Source organism: Ambystoma mexicanum, chromosome 10 (genome assembly GCF_040938575.1).
Source record: "Ambystoma mexicanum isolate Mex_15411 chromosome 10, UKY_AmexF1_1, whole genome shotgun sequence".
In the NCBI taxonomy this organism is placed as follows: domain Eukaryota; kingdom Metazoa; phylum Chordata; class Amphibia; order Caudata; family Ambystomatidae; genus Ambystoma; species Ambystoma mexicanum.
The window spans coordinates 1,338,393,933-1,338,415,642 of NC_090932.1; the positions used below are offsets into that span (position 1 = coordinate 1,338,393,933).

Consider the following 21,710-nt stretch of genomic DNA (forward strand, 5'->3'; position numbering starts at 1 on the left):
GGGGTTGACCGGCTACTACAGGAGATTCATCCCTAACTTTTCAAGCATCAACATCAACCGAACAGACAAGTTGAAAAATGCACAACCACAGAAACCAATCTGGAGTAAGGAAAATCATGAAAGTTTCCAGGGCCTGAAGAACATCATTTGCAGCGAGCCCATCCTTAAGATGCCAGACTTTAATAAGGAATTCCTATTGCAAAATGCTGCCTCTAAGGTTGGGCTAGGAGCTGTACTCTAATAATAACATGAGGGAATTGAACACTCTTTTGCTACTGTGTAATTGGAAGCTTTGGCCATAAAATGGGCTGTCAAACATTTACCGGATTACCTCACTGGCAGAAGGATTAGATTAATTTTTGATCACACTCCCCTGATCTGGAGGTGTTTGCGAAAAGACACCAACACCAGAGTAACAGGATGGTTTCTGGACAAGCAACATTTCCGTTTTCAGTGAAACTTCAAAAAGGACAAGAACAGGGGGAATGACAATTTCCGGCACCGATTTCCCATCAGTCAAGAAGGGGAAGCCACAGATACAAGAAGGGTATGTGATGAATTGTGGGACTTCAACCCTTTTCCCCAAGGGGGAGCACCCCTGTGAGGCTATGCAGGTGAGCCCGCTCTGCAATACCCTCCCTATGGGTAGAGGCAAGTGGCACCGCATCCGGAGAGACTCCCCCTTAGGGGACAAGGACTCCCGTTCCCATGAGGAACTCCCCAAAGCTTGACACACTATGGCATACATGGGATGTTTTAAAATTCCATAAACTGTGAAGTACCAAGACTAGATAAAGAAACTCATAATAGATGCTGTTATCTTATGAAAAAAGGACCATTGCTGGAGAACAACAGTTACAGGTAAGTAACTTGTTAATTCTCCAGCATGGGGTCTGGCATGGATTCACATGCTCATGAATATAAGAATACATAGCAGTACACACATGCACAACCACGGGAGGTGGCAAGGCTCAACATTAAGCATTACATAAACTCAACATTAAGCATCTCATACCTCCTCACCAGGCCCACCTTCGGGCGAACAGGTTGCGCAGCACTGCTTGGCCGACCCTGGATTCCTCCCTGGAATTCCACAGTAGAATCTCGTGAACGTGTGCATCGACCTCCACGTAGCAGCCCTGCAGATGTCCAGCAGGGCTACACCAGACAAGAACGCTGTCGTAGCAGCGATCGCTCTGGTCGAATGAGCTCTCGGACGGCCGGGCAACGGTCGGTTTGCCAACCGATGACAGCGCATGATGCAGCCGGAGAGCCATCTGGAAATGGAAGCCTTCGAGAGGGCCTTCCCTTGGTTCACAGATCCAAAGTTCACAAAAAGTTGTGATGTCTTCCGAAAACTCTTCGTGCGGTCCACGTAGAACTTCAGCGCTCTAGCTACATCCAGCGAGTGCAAAGTCCTCTCGGCCGGAGACGAAGGCGACGGGAAGAAAACTGGTACACCAAGGGCTCGTTGAGATGGAAGTCTGACGGCACCCTGGGCATGAAGGAGGAGTGCGTCCTCAGCACCCCCCTCGTCTCGTGAAAAGTCAAGTATGGAGGCTTGCAGGATAGGGCCTGGATCTCTCCCACTCATTGTGCGGAGGTGATGGCCACAAGAAAAGCTGTTTTCCACGACAAGAACTTCAACGGTGCCGAATGCAGAGGCTCGAAAGGCGCCCCCATGAGCCTGGTCAGCACCACGTTGAGCTCCCAGGCCGGGGCCGGAGCCTTCACCGGTGGGAATGAACAGAACAGTCCCTTTATAAACTCCTTCACCAGGCGATGAAACCACAGAGACGACCGTCCTGTAGTTCTGGTGTAGCGGGAGATCGCCGCTAGATGTATTTTGATGGAGGCATGAGCCAGCCCCGCCTTTGCCAGCGACAGCAGGTACGGCAGCACTTGAGGGGCCGTAATTCGCAGAGGGTTAATCTTCTGTGCACTGCACCAGACAGAGAACCTCTTCCATTTGTGTCCATAGCACTTGAGAGTTGAGGACATCCTGGCCTTTGCAAGCACCTCCTTGCAGTCCGCCGGGATATTGTACCCTCCAAACTCTAGTGCCGCAGGAGCCAGGCCTGCAAGTTCAGGGTCCCTGGGTCATGATGGAGGATGGTGCCTCCTTCTCTGGAGAGAAGATCCGCGTCCGCGATAGCTTGACTGGTGGGGGACGCTGACAAGTCCAGAAGGTCTGGGAACCAGATCTGTCCCAGCCACACCACTGCGACGAGGATCATCCTGCACCGGGACCTCTTGAGTTGGTTGATGAGTCGCAGTAGCAACGGCAACGGGGGGAACGCATACAGGAACAGGTCGTCCCAGGGGAACGAGAAAGCATCGCCCATGCTCCTCGGCTGGGGAAACCTTCTACCGAACCTCTGGCACTTGGAGTTCGCCGCCGTTGCGAACAGGTCGATCTGGGGTTTCCCCCATCGTCGGAAACGTCGATCCACTTGGTCCTGACGCAGTTACCACTCGTGGCACGAGCACAGCTCCCTGCTGAGTGAGTTGGCCATGGTGTTCTTTATCCCTGCAAGATGGAAGGGCACCAGAAACATCCCATGGGCAACGGCCCAGTGCCACAGATCCTGGGCCTCCTTGGATAGGGCCGGGGACCTGGTTCCTCCCTGCTTCCGGATGTAGAACATTGTGGTGGTGTTGTCAGTGAAGATCCTCACCACCTTGCCCTTGAGGGGCGGGAGAAACGACCTGAACAGTGCTCGGAGCTCCAGGATGTTGATGTGGAGTGACCTCTCCTCTGGGAGCCTCTCACGTGAAGATCTCCGGTGTGCGCTCCCCATCCCTCCAGGGAGGCATCCATCGTCACCGTCTCCTGGTGTGCTGGGGTCTGAAAGACCGTGTCTGCCACGAGATAGGCGCAGTTGCACCACCACTGAATGGCTTGGCAGAAGACCTTGTTGAGCGGGATCTTGTCTTCGAAACTGCCAGCCACTTGCATCAAACAGGCGTCGAACTCCTGTAGAGGACGCATCCGCAGCCTGTATAGGCGCACCAGGTAGATGCAAGAGGACATCATGCCGAGAAGGGACTTGATGGACCTCACCCAGGCCACGTCCGTGGCCAGCAGGCGCTGCACCTTGCCCAGGATGGCGTTTGTCCTTTCCCCCGACGGAGAGGCCAATCGCGCCACTGTATCGAGATTGGCTCCCAGAAACAGTGCGACCTGCGATGGAACCAGGTGCGATTTGGGGAACTTGATGGAGAATCCAAGATCCGTGAGCAGTTGGACAGTCTTCGCTGTGTGCTAGACAGCAAGTTCCATTGTCCTTGCTCGGATGAGCCAATCGTCCAGGTAGGGGTAAACGTGGATCCCCTGAAGGTGCAGCCGCGCCGCCACTGGTGCTAGGTACTTGGTAAACACCCTGGGCGCCGACTTCAATCCGAATGGCAGGGCCTTGAATTGGTAGTGGCGTCCTTGGACTACAAATCTGAGAAACTTTCGGTGTCCTTTTAGAATGGGGATGTGGAAGTAAGCATCCTCCAAGTCCAGCAACGATAGGAAGTCGCCTTCCTCCAGCTGTCCCAGCACGTGCTGGAGGGTGACCATCTGGAACTTCTGGGCCTTGATGTATTTTGTTTAACCGACGCAGGTCCAGGATGGGGCGCCAACCACCTGTCTTCTTTCTGACGAGGAAGTATCTGGAGTATACTCCGGAGCCCCGGAGCCTCTTTGGGATGAGCTCAATGGCTCCCTTCTTGAGCATCGCCCTTACTTCTAACAGCACTTGAGGGATGTGATTTTCCTTCCTGGCCACGGGAGGAATGCAGGGGCACTTTAGGAATTCGAGAGTGTGCCCGTGGGCCAGGGCATCCAGCACCCAACGGTCAGTGGAGATGGACTCCCACACGCTGATGAACTTTGCCAGCCGGCCTCCCACCAGGGTGCTCAGGTGGGGGACCGACGCTATGGCCGGTTCAGTCCTGCTTGGAGACAGCCTTGCCGCCCTGGCCTCCTTGGCGACGGCAACAAAATCCTCCTGACTTGCCGCGCCCTCTGTAGGCCTCTTGCGACTAGGAACGGGCTGCCTGGAGGTATGTAGAGGATCCACCGCCGAATCCTTTGGAGGTACCTTGCTTGCCTCCAGAGTTCCGAAAGGGCGGCCGTCGTTGCTGCAAAACTCCCAAGGCCCGAGCCGTCTCCTTGTCTGTCTTGATGGCCTGAAGTGACTCATCTACTGTCTTTCCAAACAGGTTGTTCCTGTCGAAGGGCATGTCCAGAACTCTGGTTTGCACGTCCTGGTGGAAATCTGTTACCTTGAGCCATCCCCGCTGTCGAAGGCAAACACTGTTGCCCAACTGGCAGAACCCGGTGTCCGCGATGTCCGTGGCCACCGTTATGGCGTGGTCCAACGCCACCTCACCTTCCTGTAGGATCTCCAGGGCCTCCGCCCTCTTGTCGTCCGGTAGGAAGTCCAGCAGAGGAGCCATCTTGTACCACAACTCCCAGTCATAGCGGGCCACAATCGCTAGGGCGTTGGCCGCCTTAATTGTCGTCGCCGCAGACAAGATGACTTGTCGTCCTATGGCGTCCTGTTTCTTACCCTCGCCATCAGGTGGGGAGGTTGAAGTTGAAGCCGTCGCCCCCGCTGTTTTCATCTTGGCTGCCGCCGAGACGACCGGATCCGGGGTCGGCTGTGCCCTAAGGAACAAAGGGGCTGCATTGGGGACCCAGTACTTCTTCTCGTACCGATCCCTCTTGACAGGTGTCGTGGACGGGTTCTTCAGGAGAGCAAGTCTCTCGTCCCAGATGTCGTCAAGCAACGGCACCGACAGGACCGTCTTCCTCTTGGCCTGGCGCGGTTGATAGAGGAAGCCTTCCTTCTTCTTTTCTTCGGATGCCCTGGCAATCATGGCGTGGAAGGAGCCAATTTCGTCGGGCAGGAAGGCCCAAGGGGGGTGGTGATGGAAGGCCCATCCCATTGTCACCACCGTCATCATCCGTCCCCATCGTGGCCGTATCTGTTCCCGTGTCATCCCTAGGATCAGGGGAAGGAGATGAAGGCTGAGAATGCCGCAATGGCTGGAAGGGCGGCGGGGGATGAACTCTCCTATGCTTGTTTGGAGGGCTTCCTGACAGGCCCGGTTCTGCTGGGTCGTCCGTTGGGGGTAGAGGCAACCTTGTCCTTATCTCTGTGCATAAGGTTTGGATTGCCATCAAAATGGCCACCAAGTTGTCCTGAGGCTCGGGCACCGGCTGCGACAGGCGTGATTGGTTGCTCCTCCTCCACGGAAGACTCGTCGGCGCCACCATCGCTCTCTTCGTCCGCCTCCCCGGGACTCCTTCCCTGGGACCGGATCTCCTCAAACCTCTTGTTGAGGCCCTTCACGACTTCAACCAGCTCCTCCTCAGAGGCTGTATCCGTGTCCGTAACGGCCACCGCCCCCCCTCTTTTTTCCACTGGGGTCTTCACGGGGGTCTTATGGATGGGCTGAAAAGAGGATTCCCTCCGTGGTGGCAGGGAAACTCTGGGCCCCGAGGTCGCCTCCACTGGGGTAGCCTCCACTGGCTTTGCCAGGGCCGCCACGATTCCTCGATAGAGGCCTTAGCCGGGTGACTCAGGGCCTTCACGACTTTTGGCGTGCTTGAGGCCTTCCCCTTCGGCTGCTTCAGTCGGAATCGACCATGGCTTCTCCAGAACCTTAGCCGGGTTCTCTGACTTTCTCTTCCCCGAGCCAGAGCGTTGGCTCGTGGTTGATGGCGTCGGTGAAAGTGCACCCTGCCTGGAGCCAAGGAGCCCGACCGTTCGGCGCTCCCGGTGCCCGCGGACTCGCGGTGCTTAGCCTTTTGTTGAGCCCCCCTGGCCAGAGCGCCCTCAAAGGGCTTAGAAGACCGCTCGGACCTCTTCTTCTCACCTACCGCTGGGTTCTTCCCTTCCAGCCAGTTGGTGAGGCGCATCCGCCGATCCTTCATGGTTCGCTTTGACATGTTCTTGCAAAACGCACAGTCCTTCTCCAGTGCGTTTTGTCTTCGTGAAGGCAGTAGAGGCATCTAAAATGCTCGTCTTCCTTGAACACATTCTGCAATCTGCATCCAGGGCAGTTCCTGAACAGCTTGGATCTGGGCGTCGAGCTTCCTTTGTCCTGGGTCATGTCCACGGGGTAGGCCTCAAGGTCTTCTGGAATCTTCCAAGAAGCGTACTCGACGAAAACTTCGTCCTTGAGGGGCGTTGAAAATTCCAAAATGGGTCCCTGTTGATCGGAACTAGAAACGGTGGAGCTTGAGGCTCGACTGACCGAAAAATGTGAATAAACTCTTTGAAAAATCAAGAGCTTTAGCACGAGGACTCCCAACACTTGAACGTGCGGTAAATATCTGAGGATGGCTGCCAGGGGAGGGGCTTAGGGAGAGGGCAGTCATTGGCTGGGGGCAGTATGACCCAGAGACCAGTGATTGGTTACTACTAAGAAAGACAGATCAGAAATGAAACTGATACTGATTTCTTCTTTACCGAGGATTCCCAGCCTGACGACGGGGAATATTCATGAGCATGTGAATCCATGCCAGACCCCATGCTGGAGAAGAACATGTCCCTTTAAATCAGAAGATCAAATCCACTGGGACAAGTACATTGATGAGCCTGCACTCAGTGAGAGAGGAGAGAGAAAGAGAGGAACGCATATGCAAGGCCGGGAAGGCCCCAAGCTGCGCAACACCTGGTGAAGATGGAAACTAGGAAGCCTGCAAGTTTAAAACTCCCGCGAAGTTGCAGAGCGGGATGCCAGAGCTGTGGTGGTTCCAATGAAAGACGAACTGGCAGGAGCCCAGTAGAGGGTGGTGGCAAGACTACAAAGGAGAAGCCATGGTGGACGCGGGTCAAGAGACCATTGCCGATACCACTGGCATTAGAGGGTCACAGGGTGTCCGGTCGAGCAGCAAAAGACTGCGAGGAAATGAGACGGAGCAAGGAGAAAGATGCCAGAGAAGGGAAGGCACCAGCAGTCCAGGGCCAGAGCGCAGGTCCTTGAGGAAGCAGGCTCTCAAAGACATTCTCCTTCAAGAATGAAGGTAACAGGGAGAACGGGAAACACATGCAGCCCCAAGTGAATCACTATACTGCACAAGCAACTCATCTCAGTAGAAAATATGAAACTGAGTTAAGTTGAAAGCAAATGAACTCTAAATGTTGTGAAAGAAGAGATAGAATGATTGATAATCAGAATAATAAGAGAGAAAACAGCGAATAATAATACACTGGACAAAGGAAGATATTTTGTACAAGAAGAATACAATACCCAAAGAAAGAAAGATGAGCCAGAGTTTAGAGGAAGTAGGCAATTGAGAGACTTAAAATGTCAAGTAGACCAAAACCAGTTGAACTGTAATAACCCAGGAAGGAAAGCCTACCAGAGCCATAATACCTTCACAGGATATGCTGAGATCGACAGCCAAGAATATAGAGTCTAGAAGAGATGCCCAAAAGGGATCACCAAAGAGAGAAGAAAACTCAATAGCCCATTTGATGAGCTAAATTTGAGGAGATAAACAGACTGATCCAGGAAGTCAAGAGAGATGATTTGCAGATTAAGTATTGATGAGAATCTAATAGACTGGTACTAGGAGTACCCTCAGGAGAAGGGAGTCATTCTCCTGACCCAAGTTCATTTTCGTAGTGGTAGGGTCAGTAAGCATCATTTTTGAACAGCAGACTTATTTATTTGGACGTTCACGACTGACTAACTAGCATCATAGTTAGTAACATAGGTAGGGATCACCCATAGTGGTAGGTAAAGTCAGGACCTATAGTTTTACTTTAATAAAATATCATACACCATGTCCTCTGAGAGTCTGTGTCCTTCTTTTGACTCACCATATTACACAAACTCTAAACTCAGAACTTGCAGAGCAGTAAGACCTGATATACAATATGGCTGTTCCTTTAAAGCAGCCCATTTAAGTTGCTCTTTGTTTAATACCAGGACGCTAGAATTAGCAACACATATACGTCAAGCTAAATTGTACAGGGCAATGTATTTAAAGTGACAAATGGGAAAACTATTCTTGGCTATAACTTTGCAACTATTTGTTCAATGTGAGAAATAAAAATAGATCTGAATTCAGGGAAATAATTGAATCCAATTCATATAAAGAGCATATATTAAACTGTATGTTGTAGTATCAAATTTACATATTATAACACTTATGCATGCAGTCACAAACAAATGATGTGTCCGGATTCAGACTATTCTTGGAAATCTGAATGTATAATTGTTATTAATATCACACTTCATGCAGGGAATTAAAAGGAAAATAAATATTTCAGTCCAATTTTGAGTTTACATTTCTGAGGGGAGGGCTACCTCATAGCTAATTCAACCCCTTACGACACAGATAATTCAATGGGCCAATCGAAACAAAGCAGAGGACCCAAATGGGTGTGAGAAAACAAAGGAATCCCATCATAGGCTCTGTTCAATTTAAAATTACAGCATCAAATGATGTATGGGGGAGTTTAAATATCCTATCAACTGTAAACACACAGAAAAAGAAAGGAGATTTGGGATTTGGAAAAACAGAAAAAGAAGAGACAGTTTGACAGGAGATAATCAGATTGGTGCTCCATCTGGAAGATGCCGATTTGAGGTCCCTGCCTGTCCTGTGTATGAAAAATATTGCTATTTAACACATTCTGAATCAATGGAAAGGATACTTTACTCTTGCAGGTGGACTTTCCGATCATACATTTGAATAAAGGTTTCCACCCCTACTAATTCATCACCAACTTTCCCATATATTTTTTTCTTTTAGCAGACTTTACTTAGGTTTTCAGGTCCAGATTTGGCTTCGACAATGACTGCATGAATTATGGACTCTCTTGAGCACCGTCCAGCTTAGGTATCTGGCCAAGGACGAAGGCCCTCGCACAGCGGACTAAACCGGCTCAGACGCATAAGGACATAAGCATAAGCAGCTCACAAGAGAACACAAGTTGTCATGGGGGTGGTGGTCCAATTCCCCTCGGCCAAGATCCGCAGTCTGGAAATGGTCATATTATGTCACCAGCATAAATGAGAATAAAAGGCAGGCTAGCTCCTAATGAATGAGGTAATTGTATTGCCGGGTGGTTGGAAAAGTGTGCTGGAAACCCTAGCTGTCTTTCTAGATTATTACGGAGTAAGAGCTATGGAGCGCCATTCAGGTCAATAAGGTGGGGTCTCATTAAGTGCAAGATGGTGTTTTCCTTGACTTGCAAGCCAATTAATAAAATACGACTCTGCATGTCATAACCCATAATTGATGCGTGAGCCTACTTTCTCTGTAAGGAGCATATGAAGGATACTGTAAATGTGGATTTAGACATCCGGGAAGAACAATGACCATTAGATATTTCACTTAAGAAATTATGTGTAACCACGACCAAAAAAGGATGACGTTGCAATGTTGGAAAATCTTTCAGTTGGTCTATTCTTCTATCTTTCATCTTGGTTGAAAGCAGAGTAGTAGTTTTAGCAGTCTTTGGCACAAACCTACCTGGTCTACTCCCAGACAGGCTTGAGACATTCAAAAGCAAGACCTATGGGATTTTGAGGCTCACTTCTCGGATGTATTCTTGGAATAACTAGAAACAATAAAAGGGATTGTATAATTTCACATACACACAACCCGCAAAGTCCCCCCTTATCAGAAAGCAGAACCAGGTAAACAATGAAGTGATACAGAAAATGAGCAACCTGCAGGTTATTGAATGGTAAGGTGGCCAGTGGTCACCCCCTCTTGTGCTGCTTGGAAAACCCTGTTGTAGCGGATGATTCTGTATTGACTTCTGGAAGGTCAATTAGTTATGCCAGTTTGACGCCTACCCTAAGCTGCGGATAAAGGAGTTGACAGGGCAGATCGAGGCATCCATCAATATCTCCATGTTAGACCTCAATAACAGCTATTTGCAAGTACAACACTGGGGGTCTTTTCCCATTTTTTATGTTGTCCTTTGGGCTCCAAGGAGCTCCAGGGGTCTTCCAACGATTTTCCAGAGTCTCGTGAACACGCTTCGGCGCCCTCATTAAGAATTTGCATGTGCACTATATAAATGATATTGTCACCAATGAGAAAATCTCAAAAGAACTATATGTAGTAGCAGAGATCGTAAAGAAAACTGGCTTGACCACCAATCCTGCAAAATACCATCTTGCAAAACCCACCATCAAATTAGGGTTTAAAGTAGGCATTAGACTTTTCCAGATCCAACCAGGAAAAGTGAAGCCATCCAGAAGGTTTCTTTACAGACAAACAAAAAGGAATCAAGAGCCTCCTTGGGGCTCTTTAGTTACTGTTGTTGATGTATTCCCAAGTGTTTATTGTTGCCAGGCCCCTTATAGACCAACTGAAGGTCAACCACCCTATCAAGCTGTGGTCAGACCAGAATAGACTAGACACTTATGAAGAAGGAAACATTCCCTACCATCTTCCCTTTCTTATAATGCCAGACTTTTCTGAACCGTTCATCTTGCACCCACATGCCAAACACATAGGATTAGGGGACATTGTAGCTCAAAAAGATAAGGGCATTGAGAAATTCATATTATTCCTAGGTCGAAAGCGCTTGTTCCCGATATATGCGCGCAACCTGCTGTTGCAGGTTCGAATCCCGGGAAGGTCAACTCAGCCTTTGATCCTTCTGAGGCTGATAAATTGAGTACCACTCTGTGGGATAATAATGTCTTCTGTTATTTCAGCGCTCTGATAGCTATGGGTGTGCAGCTCTATATAAGAAATACATTATTATTATTATAATGGAACAAAACAGTGTCAGCACTGTATAAGAATACCTGTCCAATAAGTAGGCCATTGAGTCCCTAAAATATTTGACAGTTCACTTGTTTTGGCTGATCAGTGATCATTCTCCTTTAACTGGGCTTACCGAATCACAAGGTGGTTCCTAACCTTTCAAGTTTCCAGATTCTCCACTGAGCACCAAGAAGGGAAGCTTCAGTCTAAGGTAGATTTCTTGGTATACACGCATTTCGCCGACCTATTTTTCAATGTGGGACTTTTCATTGTCAGAATTTTCATCGCCAAAAACCCTGTTTTTTCAATTTTTTATTTTGGGGGGTGTTTTGTAGGGGTTGTGGTAAGATTATAATAGTAAGGGGGGGTCTGGGGGGGAACCCCCCTTAAAAAAAAACAAAAAAAAAAACAGGGTTTTTGGCGATGAAAATTTGGACGATGAAAAGTCCGACGTTGAAAAATAGGTTGGCGAAATAACGTAGAACCGATTTCTTAAGCCAGTATCCCCTTCACATAACAGAAGAATCTAGGAGGAGCCACTAGCCAAGGTGGACAGTACCAGAGCTCACGCACCTACCTACCCAGCTGTAAATGTATGTAGCTCTGGTGGGTCATGCCCCTCCAGAAGCCAAGCCATTAATAGGTTGGAGATGAAACTGTAGGGCAAGGGAAAACAAAATCAGGAAACGGGACTTACATTCATATTCCCATGCCTAGTGAACACAATATCAGTGACAATCCGGACCGCACCAATGCTCTTGCAGTTCAGGAAGACGTGCCCAAACACACATACAAGTGGACAGAAAAGACAAACCTGAGCAGCTGGGTGCCAGGCAATACTATTTGTGTTAGGAGTTGAGAGAAATTCATCAGATTTCAAATAGATCATTAACTTGACTGAAATATAGGCTTATTGATTAGATATTACAAACAACTTACCTCTTCAGTGTACTTTTCATATCCTGCAAGGATAAAGTGAAAAACAAAAAGAAATCAATTTCTATTTTGTAACTGATGTTATGTTCACTCTGAAGTTAATAATCAACATGCACACCTGTTTGTGCATTTGATACCATTTTACACCAAACAAAAAAGGGGGGACCATTTGAATTGAAGCTTTTGATATAGAAGGATTTGCTTGTTCAGCTGGTGACAAGATATTATTTTCGATATGAAAAAATTGTCCAACCCCAGACCAACTAGTAGCTTAGAGTGTTTCAACTAAGGGACGTAGGAAGCACTATTACTATATTGCTACCTCATGTACAGGGTTATGAATAAGTCTGTTAGTGGTTATGCCAAATTTGCTCCAGACATTATTTTATTTGAAATGCCATATTATATTATTCACCAAGCCACACTCCTAGAGGAAAACACAGATATGCTTTTTTATCCAACACATATCTGCCAAAATAGGCACTTTGAAAATACTGCAGTGGTGACTTGATGCAATATAAAAGCTTAACATAACCTACACATGTAAACTGTTTAAGCATATAAATATTTCAGTACATTTCTGATTGTTTATTCATACGTAAAACTGTTTCCGAAGGAATTAATTTGTTTGCATTTGCCTTACATGCCAAAAAACAACCATTGACGGAGTCAGCAGTGAAAACAATTGACATTCAGTAGCCAACGCTACATTTGTGTACGTTTTCCACAAAGACATTTCACTTTTGAATATTGAATGGCACCTTATCCGGAAAGCATAACCACACGCTGCACATTCAAAGTAACACAATCTGATAAGATTGTGGGCTAATTCTACATTAAGAGAGAAGTTTGTGTACAGACCAAATTGATGAGTCTATGATTTATTCTTCAACTTTTATATTTAAAAAACAATGGAAATCTTGTTCCAAAAGTAATCCGTCAGCACCTTATTTGTATACTAACTTATTTACTCCACCCTGCTGTAAGTTCCGCATTGATTGCAAAAAATAGCTATATGGTAGTTCTCCAGTTCATCCATTCTTGTTGGAACTATTCTGTAAAACCAGACATTTAGAACATACAAAAAATATTCTTTACTATAAACACAAAACTATAACGTTTCTTTACTGAGGATATCAACTGAAAACTCAAGATAACAATTTCAAATTCTATAGTCTGCATATATTTATTTTATTTATTTATTTTTTGTATTTGAAATCCGCCACAGCCCTCGGGCATCAGGGCGCTGTTGCAAAACCAGTTACATGTAGGGTGAAACATAGCATTTGGAAAAACAGTTATGAACTGCAATTGTCGTGCCTATATGATTTGATTCTGTGATGAAGTCCCAGGCCTTGTTCTGGGGACCACTAAGATGGTGCCACCCTGGACCAGTGGATATTGATCCCAGGGAGGAATGAAGAGGGGCCCCTTGCCACTTCACATTGGTCCCTGTTGCCGAGCAGTCGACAATTGCAGTACCACACCTGAGAGCATTCTTTGGGGTCTAGACCTCCAATTGCCCCACCAGCCTAGGACAGGCCAACCCTTAAAATGTACATCTGGATAAAACCCAGTATGATAGCATGCGGAGCAAAATGTGCACAACACCCACACCACACCTACTCAGAGATCTTAAAGATAGCTATAAGCAGACAGAAACCTTTAACAGTAAAATGGACAGCATTCATGTTAAGGGGAAATGTTCTTTTCATTTAACAATTGGGCAATGGCAGTGAGAGTTGTGTCACAGTTGCAGCTTCAACAAGCACTTCAAAGGAGTTCAAAAGAGTTATTTAACAAGGATCAAGGAATGTGCAGTGAACTCCCTAGGCTGGCTGACACAATGTTGCCAGTTTGCGACTCCCTAAACTATAATCCAGTTGTCTGTAATTTTGTAGTCAGCTTCACATAGCCCACGGTTGTATGTTAGCCATATCTTGTATTTAGGTCAAGTGTGTTAGCTAGCCATATCTGGCATCTAGACCAAGTGTGTTATTTGGTCATATTTGGCATTTAGGCCAACTGTGTAAGTTAGCCATATCTGACATTTGGGCCAGCTGTCTTAGCCATATCTGACATTTAGGCCAAGTGTGTTATCACATGTGCATTTACCTTTCATGAAAAGTCTGTACAAGGGATTCTTAGTGTAATGTGTCAAAGATTATTGGAATAAATATCGCGGTACTAGGGGCTAGAAGCAACATACCAACCGTTATGGTGGTCTAATGCCTCGTTGTTGGAACAACCTACCGATTATCAGTGCGACCACGGTCCTTCTTTTATCATAAACCAACACCCTGTGTAGCGCAAAAGACCAGCGTGTGACTCAAGATGAACTTTTGCGGATCAACAGCAAAGACAAATGCAAAATCGCTGAATATTCTCTAAACATTTGATGTCAAATAAATGTACTTTACCAAATGTACAATGTTGCTGTTTGCTTTTAAATCACAGTTTCATATTCCGAATTGTGGCGCGCTGTGTTGTGAGATGATGTGTGTTGTTTTCCGGGTTCTGTGTAAGTCGCATAGGACTGGAGACGACTGGGCGTGTTTGGCTACGCACTCTGTAACGTCACGGAGAGAGACAGTGAATATGAATGCTTTGATAATGTCAGGCTTAGGGGCGGGAGATATGATTTAGTGTCGCAAAAACAGGTCAGCCAGGTCGATGGAGCAAGTGATAGGATTATCACATAATGTCGGTGCACAGCAGCCTGATTTATCGTTTGTTTAGTGGACAAAAAGTCGGGTAAGGCCTATAGGAAATTGTAATGTCAGCGGACATAAGGAGGGTTCTTAGAACACTTTCAACCTGACAACGAACAATACGAACAGCGTTCTCAGAACACCCCCATTTTGTTTAATTGCAAACATTTCAGGACACCACGAGTGTTCTTAGAACACATTCAACTTGCCAGAGTACAATACGGACAGCGTCCTCAGGATACCCCCATTTTGTTTATGTACCAACATTTAAGGACACCGCGAGTGTTCTTAGCTCAATTTTAGCTTGCTTGCGAACAAAACGGACACATACTCCGTCCTCAGAACACCCCACCATTTAGTTTATATAGAAAATTTCAGAACAGCCGTGTTGTCCGCAGACAAATCGAACACAACAAAAGCGTCTAGCACATTAAAAAAAACAGAACATTGAACCTATCTCATACTCCCCCACCCTCCCCAAACACTCTTACACACCAACACACTCCACTAAATACCATTTTTAATCCAAGTTTCACAGCGCTGTCCGCGATCGTCGGCGAATGCAAGATGGCGGGCGCCACAAAAAATCTGACGCGCTTCACGCACCACACCGTCCAATCACGTCGCATGTCCGCGGACATCACGCAAGCCGCTTGGCCAATCGGGGCGCTGTCTGCGGGGCGAACAGGGAAGTTCGTCCGCGGAGCGAATGGAGATATCACTAATTTTGACTTACATTTTGGTCATTTTTAAAAAAACTACTGGACGGATTTACACCAAATTTGCAAAAGCACGCTTTCGGGACCAACCCCCCGCTCCTGCCGCAAATTTGGTGTTAATCCGACCAGCGGTTTGGGCTGCAGGCGTGCGCAAAGTTTTTTCCCATTATGTCTATGGGAAAAAACTAAAGTTTTGGGACCCCCCCTATAACTTTGCCCCCCCTTGACCAAACCTCTCCAAAATCAGAATGGGCCATAGACTTTTTTGCAAAGTTTGGGGAGGATTCGTCAGGTATCCCAAATCGAGATGTTTCTGCTTTTTACTGTTGTGTCCTCAAGCTAGATAGTTTTTCTACAGGGGTAACCCCCACGTTCACACAATGGGGCTGGTTCACACAATGGGAAATGTGAACAATTGAGTTGCCATTGTTGTGTTGTGCTAATGACATTTTTGGCATTTAATTCTGTACACTGTGAGGTGGCATGATTTTAAGATGTATATGACTATGTTATGTGTATATGTTTTTTAAAACAAATGAGTGTATTTCTTGTGCTAAAGAGTGATTAATATATTAAAAATGATATTTTTTGGTAATACTGCTTTTTGATGATTATTGAGAACACATAATGCAGCCTATATTTGTTTCATGGTTGCTACAAGAAATTGCTGTCTGAGGATATATACTGTGTTGATGCAGTCTGTTATATGTTCCTTCCTTTTGTTTAAATACACATTATGTGTCCTCAAGCTACCCATTTGCCAGATATCCAAAATCTAGGTGTTACCACTTTATTGATGTGACCTCTTTCTATCCCAGGTATCCCAAATCTAGGTGTTGCCACTTTATTGTTGTGTCCTCTATCTAGGCTTTTCTCCCACTTGCCAGGTATCCCAAAGGAAGGTCTTACAGCTTTTAATGTTGTTTCCTCAATACAGGCCTCTCCCAATTGCCAGGTATCCCAAATCCAGGTGTTACCACTTTATTGATGTGTCCTCTTTCTAGCCCAGGTATCCCAAATCTAGGTGTTTCCACTTTATTGTTGTGTCCTCTATCTAGGCCTCTCTCCCACTTGGCAGGTATCCCAAATCTAGGTGTTACCACTTTATTGTTGTGTTCTCTACCTAGGGCTTTCTCCCACTTGCTAGGTATCCCAAATCTAAGTGTTACCACTTTATTGTTGTGTCTGCTGGCTAGGCCTTTCTTCCACTCGCCAGGTATCTAATAGCTAGGTGCTACTGCTTTTACTGTTGTGTCCTCAATATAGGCCTTTCTCCCACTTGCAAGGTATCCCAAATGTAGGCGTTACCGCTTTTACTGTTGTGTCCTCAATATAGGCCTCTCCCATTTGCCAGGTATCCCAAATGTAGGTGCTACCACTTTAATGTTGCATCCTCTATCTAGGCCTTTCTCCCACTTGCAAGCTATACCAAATCTAGGTGTTACCGCTTTTACTGTTGTGTCCTCGATCTAGGCCTTTCTCCCCCTTGCCAGGTATCTGACATCTAGGTGTTGCCACTTTATTGTTGGGTCCTCTATCTAGGCCTTTCTCCCACTTGCCAGATATCCCAAATCTAGGTGTTGCCACTTTATTGTTGGGTCCTCTATCTAGGCCTTTCTCCCACTCGCCAGGTATCCCAAAGCTAGGTTTTACTGCTTTGACTGTTGTGTCCACAATATGGGCCTTTCTCCCACCTGCAAAGTATCCCAACGCTAGGTATCAACGCTTTAAGGTTAAGACCACAATTCTAGGCTTTCACCCACTATCCAGGCATTCCCAAACAAAATACTACTGCTGTGCCCCAGCTTCGGCCTCCCCACAATCCCTGGTAGCTAAGGTAGAGGTGCCTTTGAGTAATCACAGTGTTTCCAAAACAGACACTTCCACCAGCCGCAGGTTATGCATTAAACCGCCTCTTCCACCTAGAATTGCCCCCCCAAATCTAGGTTGTTCCCACCCATCGGCTGTGTCCCCATCCAACCGGCTGTCCAGCCGCTTGACTTTCTACCTTAGGGTTCGTACCTCCTTCGCTGAACGCGCACCACCAGGTCTTTACCTCTTCAACAGTTAGCTAGCCGCACAGGCCATCCTCTTTCCACATCAACCAAAGGACCCCTAAGATAAACACATCTGAGCCAGAAAGGAAATACAAGTAAATGATTGAACCGCAAGTGTTTACTACCCCTGATTAAACAACCACAACCAAAAGAACCCTCAAGATAAACACTGTGAAAAACCAGAGAGTGTTTCACAGCCTAGTCCGTGGGGATCCCATACTTTTGGATACAAATCCTGGTGGTGGACAAGCGAGGGAGTGGAGGAGTAGCAACCAATGGTGAGACATGGTATCCCCCTTTTTCACAACCATCTAACGCCTATCCCTGTTTATGTTATGGGAAATTACAGCTCCCATTATTCCTCCCCACCTTACACTGGCAACACTACTGAGCCGAGAAAAATGGGGAATAAGGTCAGGCAAATTGCCTCTACTGACTTGCAATGCTCTGTTCCTATAATGGGGCGAGGCAGAGATAGGCACGTAATCCTAACTATATACACCTGTGACTTGTTAACACTCCCGTTCAGGCGACTAAAAGGTGGCACACACAGGCACACTCTGAGCGAGGCTGGGTACAAGAAGGAATGATGTGTATCATTTCGGGAATGATGTGAACCAGGCGATGAAGGTCGGAAGGCCAAGGGACTGATCAGCATTTACGAAGATCGAGAGAGCGCCAGACGAGAACCCAACACATTCGGGAAACTGTAAGCGTTCCAAGACTGAAAACGAAAGAAACCTTCAAGGTACTTGAAAGCAGCCCGCGACCCTCCCGGGTGAACAACGAAGTTGGGGAGGAGCAGAGGAGGCATTGGAAATGGCTTTGACTGCTGCGTGAAGGGCGTTGATTAAAGAAGACTGATTAACACACCAGTGTGTTATCAAAGGCAACAAAAGTCTGGTTTGTGTTCAAAGCAAAAGTAACTGTAACTGCGCGGGTGCCGATAAAACACATAATGGAAAGGACAATTGCTGAATTGTAAAAGGAATGGATACAAAGTAACAAAGTGGTCCTGTGAGGCGAAATCGCACATTTGAAAGTCTCTGTGAAATGTTCCGAGTTGATTGGGAACCAAAGGCATGAAAGTAATTGCGATCCCAAAAGAAAGTCGAATGAACGAAAAGCAAAGTATCTGAACTCGGAATATGCCAAGAGGGCAAAATATATGAATTGTGAAAGTGGCTAAGAAGGTGAACCAAAGAGAATAAGATACTACAATTGCTAAGGGACACTGGTGTTGTAAGAAGAGGAAGATTGCAGAATTATTGAAAGAGAGGTCGAAATGGTCCTGCAGAGGTCTATGTAAAATCCTTGCAGTTTCGAAAGTCAGTAACAGTAAAAAGACACCCGAGACAAAACGTAGGGAAGAGAAACCCCCCTGCCCTCCCGAAGAGAAAGTCATGCGGAAGCCTGGCAGAGGGAAGCCTGTGCAGATCTGTGTGATAAAGTGAAAGGTGAAAGACAGGCTGGAGCTCGGCAGAGGGAAGCCTTTACAGTAAATGTCAAAATCAGAACTGTATATTTGTGACAAGGCAGACAAGGCAGACAAAGCCTAGGGGAGTGATTGAACTGCCAGAAGCTTGAAGCCCAACCCTGAACTGTTAAATTGTGCCAGTAAGCCAAAGTGTGCAAGACTGAAAAAACTGTGCCATCCACCTATACTTTTTAGGAAACTCTCTAGACCCTTTGGTGCTGAACGTGGGGAAGGGAGTTGTTATTAAAGCCATTTTGACATTTCTTTTGAGACACTATCACATTTGTCATTTTGAGAAGGAGGGCAAGGTTCGTTTTTTTTTTAGTATAGGCCTTTTTTTTTTTACTAAAGTGACTTGACAGTTTGTCATTTATTTAATGGTCAAGATTACTCCCATTGTAGAGTTAGGGCCAGTTTCGAATTCTACCAACCCAACCAAAATACCAAATAAAGGTTTTCAAAATTGTGTCTGTGTCTACTATCGATATCATGCCTTCCTTACAACACCAAAAGCTACATCAGAGCAACAAAAGAAATACCATTAAGCGACTAAACTGCGAGGGTCTACAATCCCTGGTTCAACAAGCACAGCCAAAGGACCCACAAGACAAACATCTAAAACTACATCGGAGCCAGAAAAAGAAAAATTACCGAAACGCAAGGGTTTACAACCCCTGGTTCAACAACCACAACCTCACCAAATACAAGCAACAACATCGGGACTACTACTTCCTGATTGTTTCTGAAATAATTTGTCTTCGCTGGCTGGATTCTGGACTCTCCAAGAAGGCTGCCCTCACATAGGGCCTGGAGCCATCCCCTTGCCTGGATCTCTGTTCTACACTGATTGGCTACCTGCTGCTACTTAAGCCAATCACCTCGATCAGGAGACGGCAGCCGGCCTTAGCCAATAGAAGGCCTGCATCTAAGGCCCTGTCTGCTCCCTGTTCGCTGTCGGGACGTTGTGGGAGGTCTTCCTGCATCCCTCATAAGCGCATTGGGCATGGTGCTCCTACAATCTTCGGTGAAGCTGGGATTTTCGTGACACTCTCACTTCACCGACCATGGGTTAGCCGCCTCTAAGTAGAAATGCTCCAACCCCTCTAACTTTCCCACACTCACTCCATCTTATCTTATTGCCTGTAGCTATACTGTGTTTCACCTTCTGCTAAAAATTATTCGAATCTAGCTGTGTTTCATCTCTGCTAAAAAAAATTTTTTAAAAATCTAGCTAGATTTCACCTTCTAACTGTTCCCTGTGGCTCTACTGTGCTTTGATTTTGGCTGCGACTAGTGACTACATTGTGCTACTCTGTCCTGCCGTTCCTGTCTTCCCGCCCCTTTATGCTCCCCCATCACTCCCCCCTCTCTTTCCTCTTCCCCCTCCTACACATCACCTATGGCGCTCTCTGTTTCTCCCATCTTGCCCAACTGCTTCTCCATTGACTAGTCTACCCTTCTCACTATGTCTGGTAGGAAGAAGTTCAAAAAGGATATCCTGGTCTCTAACCCTAGTCTCCCTATCGCTGACACATACACCAGCGCATCCTCCAGACAGACCCCCAATGACATCCTCTTTCTCGCTCCTTCGCCTGAGCTTTGGACTTCTCATATGGTCTCTGTGCTCTCTCCCTTCTCTTCTTCACCCATTAATGGAGGCACCCGGTGGGAAGTCCTCCTGGACCCCTTCCAATTCTCTAAGGTAATCATTAATGTCTATCTGAATGATACCATCCTGGACGAAGGCCCTCAGGCCAACCTTCTCCTCTTTGATAGATGCTTCCTGCTCCTGATGTGCCCCCTCCCTTCTCTCTGGCTTCCTTGCCTCCCACCCTGCCTCCTCCTTGGCGACCTTGCCCTCTCCTCCTTCCTCTGTTGTCGCCCCTCGGCCTCCTTCTACACCTCCACAGGGAATACCTCTGATTTGTACCCCTCCCCGGAGACTTTAAAGGTTGGCAACCTTCTCCATATTACCACTCTCAACTCTCACTCTGCTGTCAAACACTCCTCTGACATCTGCCGCCTCCAGGAAGAACTAGACCTCAATGTCCTCGGTCTCACTGAGACATGGTTCACGGCCAGCTCTGTCACAAGCTTTGACACTCTCTTTTCTGATGGCTACAAGATCCTCTCTGCGCCCAGATCCAACCGTCCTGTGGACCATATTGACACCTTTGCTTCTGCCCTGGAAAACTTCTGGAACCACTCCTTCGCCACTGGAGCCTCCCCCTCCCCTCTGAAGCAATCTCTTGTGCACCCTCTTCTCAAGAAACCCACAGCTGACCCTTCCTGCCCGACTAACTATCGCCCGATCTCTATCACGCCTTTCCTGGGCAAACTTGTGGAAAAGCTGGCCATCTCCCAGCTTAATCTTCACACTGACTGTTAGTTGTCTCCATGACCATCAGTCTGGATTCAGAGTAGTCAGAAGCACGGACACTGCTCTCCTGAACATCCGTGAAGACCTGCTCTCCAACCTTGATTCTAATCTCCCCTCTGTCCTCATCCTACTCAATCTCTCTTCTGCATTTAACACGGTCAAACATGCCATCCTGCTCAACCGCCTCGGTGATAACCTGTGTATCACTATTCAGGCCCTAGCCTGGCTGACCTCCTTCCTCTCCAACCAACCTTCCCAGGTGCAAATTGGGTCCTTCATTTCCTCTCCCTCACTCTCTACCTGTGGTGTTCCCCAGGGGTCTAACCTCTCTCCCTGGCATCCCTCGCACACCGCATTGCTGCTCTCTGCTCTAACTTTCAGTGCTATGCGGATGACTCAGCTCGTTTCCAGGCTCCCCTCTGCCACATCCTCTCTCTCTCATATCTCGGACTGTGTCTGCAATCCAGGAGTGGTGTGCCGCCAACGTCCTCTGCCTTAACACCAGTAAAACAGAGATTGTCCTCATCAGCATTCCTGTACCTTTCTTTCCTGCCACTCTCTGGCCGGCCTCCCTTGGCCATCTCCCTACTCCCACCTGTGATGGTAAGAACCTTGGGGTCATCTTCGACTCCACGCTTTCCTTTTCTCCACACATCTCTGACATCTCTAAGAAGTCAAACTTCCAA

The 21,710-nt window shown here is 47.1% G+C and overlaps 1 protein-coding gene across 4 annotated transcripts in view; it reads right to left on the reverse strand.

Moving 5' to 3' along the window:
• LOC138492319 (E3 ubiquitin-protein ligase TRIM39-like) overlaps positions 1-21,710 on the reverse strand; it is a 171,849-nt gene that overhangs the window by 36,120 nt on the left and 114,019 nt on the right. For all 4 annotated transcript variants that reach the window (XM_069619368.1, XM_069619367.1, XM_069619366.1 and 1 more), the window contains one exon: positions 11,684-11,706. In XM_069619368.1, the coding sequence (XP_069475469.1) occupies positions 11,684-11,706 (23 nt within the window). The remainder of the gene's footprint in view (positions 1-11,683; positions 11,707-21,710) is intronic.